Consider the following 12871-nt stretch of genomic DNA (forward strand, 5'->3'; position numbering starts at 1 on the left):
TGAAAAATCAAATTAACTGAAGTCTACTGTACCTATTTTTAGAGCACAGCTGTGGAGACGGAAACTTTCTGCCTGAATTCATATTGTAATTTAATTTCTCAATATTCGAGAACTCACTGTAGAAGTTTCTGACCCTAAATCGAAATTCTGCTTCCCACAGTCAATAGAATTTAGCACTCTTCAATGCAGCGACTTGAATTCAAATTGTTTCAGTGTTTGTATAATGAAAGCATCTCTAATCCATGCATGTTAGAACAGGAAAAGTGGAGCTTGCAGAGAGCTAAATTAGTCCTTTGGTGACTAAGGTGGAATATTCTTCATTTCTCTTATAAGTCACGATGCAAGTTTACTTGTCAGCTGCTGCGCAGAATATCCACTGTCTCTAAATAAACGACCAAAAAATTTCTTTTACACGTCGAAAGCCAATTTGCCAGTTGGATACAGGAAAAATTCAAATAGGTAAGTTAGAATGGGACAAACAACAATTATATGACGTGATGAAATGACCTCAGATATGTGTGGATCCAATCCGGATGCATTGGGACAGTGCAAAAAAATGCCACTACCTTTCTCAAGAATACAGGGCTGAGGTGGAGTAGAGCAGACAAGCTCATCTCTTACTTGGAGCCAAACACAAAGAAATAAACTACCACCAACTGACTGAAACCCATGCATTTTTGAAAGAAAATTATACTATGCACATTAAAGGAACACCCTCTTACCAGTGGGGACACACTCCTGCAGGTCATTCTGGAAGAAGTCTGAGACCACCGAGGAGCATTTTGCCATGTTGTTGGCAATGCCTGTACGAAGAGCTTCGGAAATGTCCTGTGCATGTGCGGTTTGCACAGTGCCACACTGGCACTCGGACAAAAGCTGGCAGCAGCTGTGCGACTCTGTGGTCTCCAAATCACCAATCAAGGCCTTAGCTCTGTCAGCTTGGCCTTGTGCAGTGTCTGTTCCAGCAGCAACAGCTTCTGAGATGCCACTAATACAGGCTGCAATTCTATCACAAGCAACTCTCTTCTGCTCTGCTAAAATCTGAAACAAAATAAATGTGGAACATGACTGTTGGAAACAGATAAAAAACAACAAACGGACAGCTTTTTATCCAGTAATTTCAGTTCAAAGCCTGAATTCCCTAAGAGTGGTAAAACATTAGTGTAGCTTGCACTGAAGGCTCAATACTAAAAGATAGCGGAACTGGTGGGCACCTAGCTAGTCCTGGCTTTTGGGCTAGGCTAAGCACGATCAAGTCATCCCCACCATTTTCTGGAATTTATTATTATTGATCGACTATCAATTACCTATTGATTGGCTATCAATTGGCTATTGCAAGATATTGGTCACATATTTGGGCTAGGCGAAGCGCTACCAAGTCACCCCGAGCATTTTCCATAATTTATTGATTATTGATTGGTTATAGATTAGCTATTATTGATTGGCTATCGATTAGCTATCACAAGGTACTGGCCACGTATTTGGGCTAGGCTAAGCACTACCAAGTCATCCCCAGCATTTTCTGGAATTTATTGATTATTGATAGATTATTGATTAGCTATTGATTGGCTATCGATTGGCTATCAATGACTGGCTAAGCTTAAGAAGTTCCAACCATGCTTATCTCGACTTATCCAGGCTCAGCTTCGGTAATTCACAGGGGTTATGTGCCATTGTGCTTGGACCCTTTCTGCACAACCGCCAGGATCGGCCCACATTTTCTGTTCGCATGTTACGGACTAATGCTCGGCTTAAACAGCTTCGCTGTTAAAAGGTGTTCCCATCACCTTTAATAGACTAGCTCATAAAAACATAAAAGTGCAGCACAGCAACAGCCAATGCAAAGCCAAAGGCCAATTACATCACGGCAGCTTGACACACACCCACCCCACCCCCGCCAGCTAGGCTTAAGCAGCTCCACTTTGTCAGAGTGTGCAACCAGAGTTGTGATTTGATCCAACCACAGTTACTTCTGCACTACTGTATGGAATACAGCACTCAAAACTGCCCAAAAATACATTCAACACCAATCTAAGCTCAAGAAAAACAAGTACACCAGGGTTCGTACACAACATTTGACTCAAAATTAAAGTACAATTTTAGGATTTAAAAGATGACGAAGGCCTCAAAGAAAAGGACACAATCCTTATTCATACACATACACCGACCGAGAAATAGATCTCCTAGGTGCAATTTCTTGCAGCAATGCAGCTGCCGAGTTGGACACAGGCTTCAAGGTGGCTCTTCAGGTTCCTTTTCTAAAATTACTTTCCCATTGTAATGATCTCAACCGCATTCTGGCACGACGCTTCGTGGTGTTCAATTTCAGCCAATGCAACTCATGTTAAAACCAAAACAGTTGCAACTTACCTACTTGCAGCAAGGCATTTCTAGGGCCTAAGGCTCGAAATGTAGCCATGATTGCTGCGGAGAAAACCTACTAGCAAAACAACAAAATGGTGGTACAGTTTGGTATCTTGATCTGGCTTTGTCTAGCTCCACGATGGCAACGGTAATTTAAACAAGCCTGTCGATGGTGGCTATGGACACACCACATAGCAATTGTTTAGCGACACTCTCAAAAGAAAATACAATCAACCCTCGTTAATTCGAACTCTGATATCTAGAATTATCGGATAAGTCAAATTTTTTTCCCTGTAACGGTGTCAACTCTACGGGTTTTCCCTGCATATCTTGAAACCTAGACTGTGAAAATGCTGAAAAAAAAAAGACAATAGCGAAACTTTATTTTGGTACTTTTTTGCGCAGCTGTGGCATCGCCAAGTAGCAAAACCAGGGCTGGTGTTTTGTAGCGATGGCTTTTCCGATGCTAATGCCTTTTCGTTCTTTTCGCGCTTGGTCAGCGGTCTGAACTACGGTCCGCTCACGTCATCAACGGAATCAGCCGGCCGTGAGCGGTGGATGATAAGACTAGCATAGAATAAAGCATAACGCATCGTTACAAAATACCGGCCCAGGCCTGCAATTTTCTCCCAATGCCTTTTGTTTCATTCTACTTCACCCTCGTTTACAGTTATCAGCCAGCTGATCCCATTGATTATGCGGGTGGAGCGTCGCTATGACCGCTGTCGCGTGGAAGGAGTGCGAGAAAAAGTAGTGTCAGCCAGAGGTAAGCGCGCCGCACTTGTAAGCATGCAAGTCATGTTGCACCTGTGTCAAGTATCCGGTATGTACAAACCCCCTACCCCTTTTTTTAAGGGACGTGATTTTGTAGCGATGGCTTATCCGGTGCAGTTAATTTTCGCGCTTTGTCAGTGGTCAGAACGACGCTCTTTGTAGGTTATCCTCGGTCGAAAACTCCGGGGAACCGAGCACGTTTCAGAGATATTACAGCGTAACCTGCTATGGGCTCATTCCAATGGCCGTTTCGGTTCGCCATGGTGTCCACCGCCGCCGCATAACCGCTATCGCCGGAAATGCGAAAAAAAGTGCCCGGTCTCCGCCGGGATCGAACCCAGGCCCGCTGCGCGGGAGTTGGATACTTTACCACTGAGCCACGTAAGCGCTTGCTATCAGGCAGCAGAAAATGCCCTATAACCGTGCCCTAGGAGGGCGCGCTGGCGCAGATGACCTGAGCCTCTGCCAGTATGGTGGCGCCATCTAGTTAAGGCACCTGCAAACGCCACATGCACAGGCGCAGACGACGAGATGCGATTCAGACGAGGCGCGCAATCAACATGACCCCGATGTGAGATGGGTGCCATGTATTCTGGGTACTTTTTCGGTACACGTTATGGCGTCTCCTCGCAAGGTACGAACCGCTGCTGAAGAAACGAATCGTAGAGCTACGTGCGTGGCTACAACCAGGAATCATTGGGCTTGGCAGACTGCTGTGCAGAGAGCATTACAAGCCGCAGCTCGCCGTCGACGCCGAGTGGACAGTTCAGATCGTTCTCGTCAAGACGAGGCGAAGAGCCTTTGCCGCGAAGACCCTGTTGTGCGTGGTGCCGAAATTGGACCTACTCTTGAGCCGCTCCACCAACTTACGCTGTGACTGTGCTGCGTGCGCCACGCGCGCAGTCCTGTGACTTTTTTTTAGCGTGACTCGGTTTTTAAGACGGTGTCAACATGTATGCGTATCTGTGTTTGAGCTTATATGTGCGAGGTTGGCCGTTGCCTATATACGACCGACGTGTCGATTGCTGGATCCCACATAATATCGCAAGAACGATCTACTAAAACTACCGCTCCTGGTACATTGAGCTTTTGTGAGCAAGTCGTCGGTTACCGGCACCGCATTGGAAAGGCGTCATGTTGGCTTTAAGTGGTGGTTATGCTTAGATTTTCGTGAATTTGGCTATTTCGAAACACTGCTTATCTCGAAATGCTTTCCAGTTTTTACTACTTCCGAGTTATTGGGGTATTACTACATATCTAGGATTCTTTGCCAATATTGTTCCTGGCATAAGCCCGTATCCGCAGTTTGTTTTCAAGGAGCATATGTATATTTAAGGAGGTTCAAGGGTGCCTAAATCTGTCTCCAAATTCAAGGGTTTTCAAGGATGTGCATGAACCCTGGGCCCTATTTTTCACTTTCATAAGGCAAATTCAAAAACTCACTGCGGACGTGGAAGCCACCTCATCAGAGATGCTCGCTTCTAGAACCTTGTGAATGGTGGAAAGGCCGCGGGAGGCCTCTTCAGCCTGCATAAAATGGCCACATAGAATTGTACCATCCTGTGAAAACCTGTTTAGTGCACTAAATATGTGCAAGAATCGTAATAAGTGGTTGTTATGCGTAACCATTATGTATAACTACATAATAATGTGCTTACAATGTATTGCTGGCATGCAACGAGCCAAACTTGCTTCTGAAAGCTACATGTCAACTTTAAAAGGTCCCATGGCTGAAAGTAGATTTACACTTAATGATTGGGGGTTCCATAACACACAAAAATTCAGTACAAGGACTTTCTTGTGTTACCGTAATCTGAATCTCGTCATTGCAAACTGGATCTTTACCCCAATAAGCATTTGGATGAGCCTAGCTCGTCAGCGCGATACTGCTAAACTTTGCTTCCGATGAGCTCAGCTCATCCTAGGCAATATTCCCATTTGAAAAACAAATTGCACAAACGGAACGTGTCCACTTAATTTTTCTTCTACTACATAGATGGCTGCACAATGTCAGTGCTCAAAAGCACCATTTATTGCACTCGTTGCATTTAGTACATAATGCAGCACTTTTTCAGGGTTCAATGCTGTGCTTATTTGGTGTTTGTTTTCTACCTCCATAGATAGTGGCCCTTTGCAAGTGTTGAAATACTTTTTGAAATCAGGCTTGCGGAATAGCTGATATAGAAGCACTGTAAAATAAGGCATTTTCTTTGTTTGCGAGTGTATCGTTTGTGGCAATGATATATATTGTCAAACCTCAATATAACTAAGGTGTACTTGCAGCAAAAAACTTCATTAAATCGTGAATTTCATCAGAGATTTAAAGTTTCAGCAGTAAAAATAATTTCACTAGTTCCCAGGGCAATCCTGGTAGATATGATCTTGTCAGTAAGAACTTATATATTGCAAAAAGGGCCGTAACAGCGCAGGTATGAGTGGCAGCTCGGGCGGTGCAGATCGTGCCACAAGCAATGCATAGGCGTGGCTCAGGGCATTCGATTCACAAACGTTTCATTGTGCGGCATTGTAAATCTAAACGCATGGCTGTGCGTGCCGCCTAATCTTGGAGGCCATGGCTGACCTCGCTTAGCGCCCACAGTTTTAACGTGATAGTGTTAAGGGCCCCGTGTCGCAGAAAATCCGGCGTCGGCGTAGATGTTGGCGTCCATGGCAGAAAAAAACCATCCCCAACCCCCCCGACTGCGCAGGCCCTCCAAGTGTTGCAGGGTTTTGGTGAAGAAAAATTTAATTTCTCACAGTGAAATCCATCAGAAAAATAGTAAAGTAAGAAGACTTAACCACAACCTACAGACATGGCAGCGTCGGATTGTAATTTGAATGTAGCAGAAAACATAATTCTGTTACGAGGAAACTCGAACACAAACGCCTTTTCCAGCATTTCTACCATCCCAACACGGTGCACTCGGGTAATTTATTTGCTTAAATGCTATCCAGATGGCGCTCGCATCCTCGGCATGTCATTTTGGACTTCGCTGGCCTAATGCGTTTTGGACACGCGCACGCGTCGGGGCAATAGCAAACAATTATTAAAATGAAATATGCTAGGGCTTTCACATTTTAATATAAGACTACTTATATTGCCCCTGGAAAAACTTCTTCCCAGCAATGCATTTTTGTTTAAAATTGAAGCCGACTGGATCAGTGTAAGCATGGTCTTTGTAAGCTGGCTTTCCCACATTCTGTGTCGCGGTAAAGCCCACTGAAACAAAAATGCTATGTGAACGGCGCTCGATACGCTATCACGTTCCAACTCTTAAAGGCGAAGCTTAAGCGTCCTCCAATTTTTTTATCAGATGACAACCACAATTTAAAACAAAGATTGTAAAAACAGAAATTTGTCCCTACAAAAATTAATGTTGCAGTTTTGCCAGAAACCTGCAACCTTTGCACTTGCTACAGATTACCTTCAAGATGAAGCGCGCGGGGCACACTTGGTCAGCCATGCACAGCCACGGCAACAGTAGAAGAGGAAACGGGCATGCTAGGGGAAGAGGGTAGATACTCTTGTTCTACATTTCACATGCCGTGAGCAAAGTCGCTGGCTTTCAACCATGCTAGGGTAACTGTAACAGTGTCTCCAGCGTACTTGAGGGCAAAGCAGTACATCGTACGGCAGCGATAGCCTCTGATCTCAAAGGCCACGACAGCAACACCCAAGTGCACGGTTGTCCATGAGGCACCAGTCTCGGAAGCTACGGATGCGGCACTCATTTTTGTGCAGTTCTCCATTCGACACCGCATGCACGTCACGTACTATCGCGCTCAGTATAAGCTACAACACAAAAGCGCATGTCAAACCGATCGTGCATTGTTGCGTATACTGAGGGCGATAGTACGCTGTTAGGATCAATTTGAACGAGCGGCCACTCAAGCGTTGCCGTCACTATTCATGCGGCTTGAGTCTTCGTGAATGCAGCACCACGCGCTGCTGCTACACAAAGTTGAGAAGAGTCTGCGGTGCGGCATCAACGCTTAGTTTACGTTAGTACTGATAACGGCTCGCGACGGCGTTCTCCCTTTAGAAATTCGCACTTTTTTGGCCGAAACGACATGAAAAAACGTAACTTTGCCGTTCTCAGCACGCGTGCGGCCGATGCTGCAGCTCTAACAGCAAGTCGTTTGCAAAGTGCTGGCATGCCACAGTATTTTCGGCTTCCAGTCGAGTAGGACACTTTGCTATTGTGTGTAGAATCCACTCGTCCCACTGACAGTGAAATATATCACGCTCTCAATGAAAAAATGGTGGCGGATGAATTCATAGTTTCGAAATGGCAGATGATTGCAACCAGTCACGAGCGCTGTTTCGAAGGAGCTACACCGCCACATTTCGCTCTTTAGATAAGTTTTTTTAACGGAAACTTGCAGTTAGATGCGGAAAAGTCCGGGAACAAAATTGAAGGTACTTAAAATCCTATTTTCGGACGAAAGTGGTGTCAAACCACAACAGCCAACGCCAGTGGCGCACCGACGGGGGGGGGGGGGATTCGGTGGTTGTAACCCCCTCCTGAGGCCGACTTAACCCCCCCTTTTGTTTAACCCCTTTTCTTTCCTTACGCATTTGAGTACTGCAACTAAGATGTAAGACGCGCAATCGTCTGCACACTCGCAAAAAGCGCATTTTTTTGACAATTTCCCGTAATAAATTGAAATTAGCGCTGTTTAGATGGTATTGGCCAACTGTCAACCCCCCCCTGGCAGAGATCCTGGGTGCGCTACTGGCCAACGCCAGCTAGTGTCGCAATTTGAGCGTTTAAAAAGGAGAGTTCACATATAACGAACTACTGATAAAACGACCACTTTTCGCGGAACTAATGAGTTCGTTTATAAGTGGGTTTGACTGTATGTGCTTAGAAAGCAATACAATTCAACAGCATGCTGCACAAAGATGCACCTGAAGATGAAAAAGAGCAAGAGGTCCATGCAGTGACAAGGAAGACAGTAGTGTGTGTGTGTACACTGACTAGGAGATGGAAGGATTATTGGTTGGCATACATGTAGTAATCATCTTTGAAGTGCGTCAACCACCGAATCTTTAATCTGCAACGACTACACATGAATGCTACTGGTTTACTTACCCTAGCCAAGCAATCGCTCGTTGCCTTGGCGCTGTCCTGGTGCAGAGCCGCAACGCTGGAAACAAGGCGTCCCGAGGACTTGACCAGCGATTCTGCATTGCTGAAAATAAGGGCAAGGGAATTCACGGCCCGCTCATTGCACTGATTACAGTCAGAAATGAACATTACGTGCAAACTCTATTAGCCACAAACCCTAATGACAGATGTGAGCTTCATTCTAAGCATGTTGCTGGCAATTGTACACCTGCCATCATGACCTGCTCTGCCATCATGGCCTGTCCTGCTGACTGCAAAAGATGCTTACATGCAATGTGGCAGTCTCAATGCAATCTGTGCATGCTGCTGTAACTAATGCTGCAAATAAGAATGGCATGTGCAGTCACTGCCCGTCACTACTCGGTGTTGGTTAGCAGTCAGTCAATTCCATACGCCATTTCTGTGCAGACCTTCATCAAATACAAACTTTATGAAAACTAAAGCTGCTTGAGGTTTTGTGTTGATGAGTACGCCCAAAAATTGTTTAGCTTTTCTAAAGCTGCCAGAAGTTGCTGCGTACAGCAGTGGAATATCAAATTTAGTTACCTTTTCTATAGAGAAGACAGGAGCTTATACGTTTTCCCGATGCAAAAAAACAAACAATGAATGTACAGCCAAACGAAATATGTAACATATATGGTCTACACCCAAGCTATCGAGGAATCTATTGGAACCATGCCAAAATGGGGTCTTTTATAGTGTACTTACCACTTGATGACTGACGTCTGCACAGTGCCTGCTTCTGCAATCTTGTCAAAGTGTCCTCTAATCTGCAAAGAACATTGATATGCTATATTAGTGTTTTGTCAAATAAAATCCAACAGTTTTTAAAAAACATCAGTTACAAAACTCCAGGATCAGCTTGGATTAGAGTACTTCATTAGGGAAAAAATGTCACTCCGCTAGCGTCATTGCGAAAACACACCATTGTAGCCATCGCAATCCGCTGGCCAGCTATCCGATGCACAGGCGAAAAGACGCCATTTCGACCGCTCTCAATGCATGCTCATAGCCTATGGCATGCATTGCGGGGGTGCAGGAATGTTCACTGTTTTTTTTCGACATTCACTTACGGTCAGACATCTGCGTAAAGGCATTGAGCAAGCGGTGTCACTACAGTGCTGTATATAAGCAAAATGCAGTGCTGGCGGCAGAGAAGACCCGATTAGACAAGTGCTACATTTCGAACACACTTGATGGCACTGAAGTTTGTGTGCTGTGTGATGAACAGTGACAGAGCCCAGCTACAGCGATGAAGCTGGGAAAATTTTCTAGCTTGTGCGGGATACAATTAAAAATTCTATTTGCCCTTTGTGGTTGCTTACTGTTTATCTCGGTCGACTTGCATTTGAGTAAACTATTTCCTGTTAGAATCGAGTCTGGCTTATATATAAATACGGTACTGGCTTCATAGATTGAGTGAAAAGATGTATACGTCAACTGGGCTGAAAGCGGCCGGCCTTCAACTCCCAGTGACAGAGATCGACTCCTCAGCTACCATGACCTCACCCTGTTTTACAGAAATTCCCGCCCAATCTACCCCCGACCGCATAAATATCTTCCCAGAAGTGACCAGGCTTTGTGGCGCAGACTTCAAATGGCTACAGTTACGACCCCTTTCCTTCTGTTGATTATTACCCACGGTGAAACCTCTCCTCACTGCCATTTGTGTCCTAGCACCAGAGCCAACTTTGACCAAAGCTTTCTAAATTGCCCGAACAAGCCCAAGCCCCCGTGGCAAGTGTCAGAACACCAGGAGCGACGGGAGGCTGCTCTGTGCAGCTCGCAACCAGAGCTACAGCTTCGGATAGTGGGCTGAGCCAGAGAGATCGCCGAAGCACAAATGTGCCCGGCCATCTAGTGCGGCCTGAGGGCCCATTGTCGTCCTGCTTCCTTTTCTTGCCCCCCCCCACTCACATGATTGTTAAGTGAATAAATAAAGTTTACGCACCCACCACCACCAGCAGAGTATAATAAATATGTATATTACAGAATAAACAAGAAAAATACCTTGTCAATGGTGTCGTTGTTCATAGCCTGTGATGTAAAGAATAACTGCGAGAAGTTCTCGAACTGCTGCCTGAAAGCAGCCATATTCTGAAAGAGGAAGTAAAGAAAAAAAAGAAAAGGCAATGTAAAATTACCGATATACCCATATTGTAACGTGAACACTTGCTAAGCAACAAATGTGCTTCCAGTGTTCCTAAAAAATGAAACAATGCCAAGTGCGAAACTGACAAAATATTACAGAACCTAACAACTAAACTGAATGATTGATTTGTCCCAACACTGTGGATGTGCAATGTGGAGCTATAAGCAGGCAATACCCAATATTCAAAGCAGAGCAATGCTTCAATAAATTCGCAGCAGTAGGACAAGCCAATACTCTGTTGTATTCTCCTCTTTCATGAAAAAATGCAGATTGCCGTTGAGATGATCCAGGTTAATCCGAATTTTCACAACCCTTAGAATTCGACGTAACAGGTGTCTGCTGTAGTGTGTGCTCTGCTGCAGCCGCAAAGCACTGATGCCCTGACAGAGAATGGTCTGCATGGTAAATTCTGCAGTTAAGCACTTAATTGGAAAACAGTCTGCTCTGCCATTTCGTTTTAAAGCTCTTCGCATATGTTGCGGAATATTATACACTCTTTTTATAACCATGGAGATAGCTTCAGTAATGTCCCCATGATAAACAGTCCCACAACTAAAGAGGTCTCGGCAGGAAATGCTAACGTGCATAAACAACAAAGTTGGCAAGAAATCATAAGGGAAATACCACAGGATTGACCTGCATAGTAAATAGCTAAAGTTGCATTGTTTGCAGTAAAACCTCAGCATTACGTTACCAATTTCTGTTCACTGCAGTTCACACTTATTTTTTGTTTCGTTGGAACCATGTTAACAAGGTTGCACTCTACTTGCTTAAATAAGAGCTCAGCCCTGCAAAAAGACTTGCAATCATACATAACTGAAGACTGGGAGGAATCATTTCTTCAGCAAGCTCAAATACTAAATGTATTCCAAGAACTGGAGAAAAATACAACAATAACAGTATTACAGAAGGAGGTAGTATATATACACAGACCTTCTCTGCTTCATTTGAAAGTCTCTGGATCTCTTCATTCCTGGCGACCAACTGGCGCTGCAACTTGTCATTTTCCACAACGATAGATGCTAAGACGCGCGCCTGCTGATTGTGGTCCGCGGTGACCTCATCCGAAACAAGGCGGCACTGCAAGACAATATGCATGCCCAGAAGGCTTAGGTTGGTGTTGCAAGATTTACCAGTTTACCAGTGACACTTTTAAGGCAACTTGTTTTCCAAACTGAGCCTTTTACAAAGGGATGTTACGCATCAAAATATAAAGAATTAAAATTTAGCCTTTACATTCTGAACACTTCACAGTTTTCAAGTGCATACCTGGACTGCATGGTGGATTTAGCAGACGTCCTTTGACTCATTTATGAACCCCTTGCTCCCCAATACAATCGTTTGGACATAGGTCCCAGGTGGCTCAAAGTGGGTACACTTGCAGTGCAGCTCAAGTATTCAGGTCTTTTCGTAGTATGCAAGAGCAACTTTTTGAAAAATGGAGGGATGCAGTTTAAGCTCCAAAAGCAAAGGGTAGCTATGAAAGACTTAATATCTAGCGCAAAATTCAAGATTATTTCTGCCCATCTAGGGTTCCTTAATGCACTCTGCATTCAGCCTCCATTGTACTGCAACAAATGCTGTAGATACAAGGACCAATTAAGGTAAGAGTGAAAGAATGTGCTGCAAAATTCTGTATGTAATGCGAACCCAGATATATAACGGCAGTTCTAGGCAGTTCTGGGATGGTGAAATAGTTCTTTTACAGCGTAAGCTGTTATGGGCTCATTCCAATAACCGTTTCGGTTCGCGTCGTTGGCCGCTGTGGCTGCCGCCGCCATTGGACGACCCAACCCTCCGCCAGCATGGTGGCGCCACCTAGTTGGTATGGTGACGCCAACGCAGCGTTCGCAGGTGCAGACGACGAGATGAGATTCAGACGAGGCGCCTCTTTCCTCTTTACCTCCTACTCCCACTACCCCCTACGACGCTGCGCCGTGCTCCCTGATGTGCTGCAGAATTTAAGTGTCTCTTTCCTGCTTCATAATCACCATATATAATCAACGCACTTCCAATGCGAGATGTGCGCCGCGTATTCTGGATACCTCTTTCAGCAGCCATGCCTCTTCGGTACCTGTTATGGCGTCTCCTCACAAGGTACGAACCGCTGCTGAAGAAGCGAATCTTAGAGCTACATGTGCGGCTACAACCAGCCATGATCGGGCTCAGCAGACTGCTGCGCAGAGAGCATTAAAGCCGCAGCTCGCCGTCGACGCCAGGCGGACAGCTCAGATCGTTCTCGTCAAAACGAGGCAAAGACCCTGGTGTGCGTGGTGCCGAAATTGGAGCTACTCTTGAGCCGCTCCACCAGCTTACGCTGTGACTGTGCTGCATGTGCCGCACAGGCCTGTGACTTTTTCTTTCTGGGGTTTTACGTGCGAAACCCAGTTCTGATTATGAGGCACGCCGTAGTGGAGGGCTCCAGATTAATTTTGACCACCTGAGGTTC

The 12871-nt window shown here is 45.2% G+C and overlaps 1 protein-coding gene across 1 annotated transcript in view; it reads right to left on the reverse strand.

The window, feature by feature from the left end:
- LOC119462057 (kinesin-like protein KIF11) overlaps positions 1–12871 on the reverse strand; it is a 34166-nt gene that overhangs the window by 10298 nt on the left and 10997 nt on the right. The window contains exons 9-14 of the mRNA XM_037723408.2: positions 11356–11502; positions 10281–10367; positions 8979–9040; positions 8235–8334; positions 4582–4665; positions 723–1041 (exon numbers count right to left, since the gene is read on the reverse strand). Of these exons, the coding sequence (XP_037579336.2) occupies positions 723–1041; positions 4582–4665; positions 8235–8334; positions 8979–9040; positions 10281–10367; positions 11356–11502 (799 nt within the window). The remainder of the gene's footprint in view (positions 1–722; positions 1042–4581; positions 4666–8234; positions 8335–8978; positions 9041–10280; positions 10368–11355; positions 11503–12871) is intronic.

This window comes from Dermacentor silvarum, chromosome 8 (genome assembly GCF_013339745.2).
Source record: "Dermacentor silvarum isolate Dsil-2018 chromosome 8, BIME_Dsil_1.4, whole genome shotgun sequence".
NCBI classification, from domain to species: Eukaryota; Metazoa; Arthropoda; class Arachnida; order Ixodida; family Ixodidae; genus Dermacentor; species Dermacentor silvarum.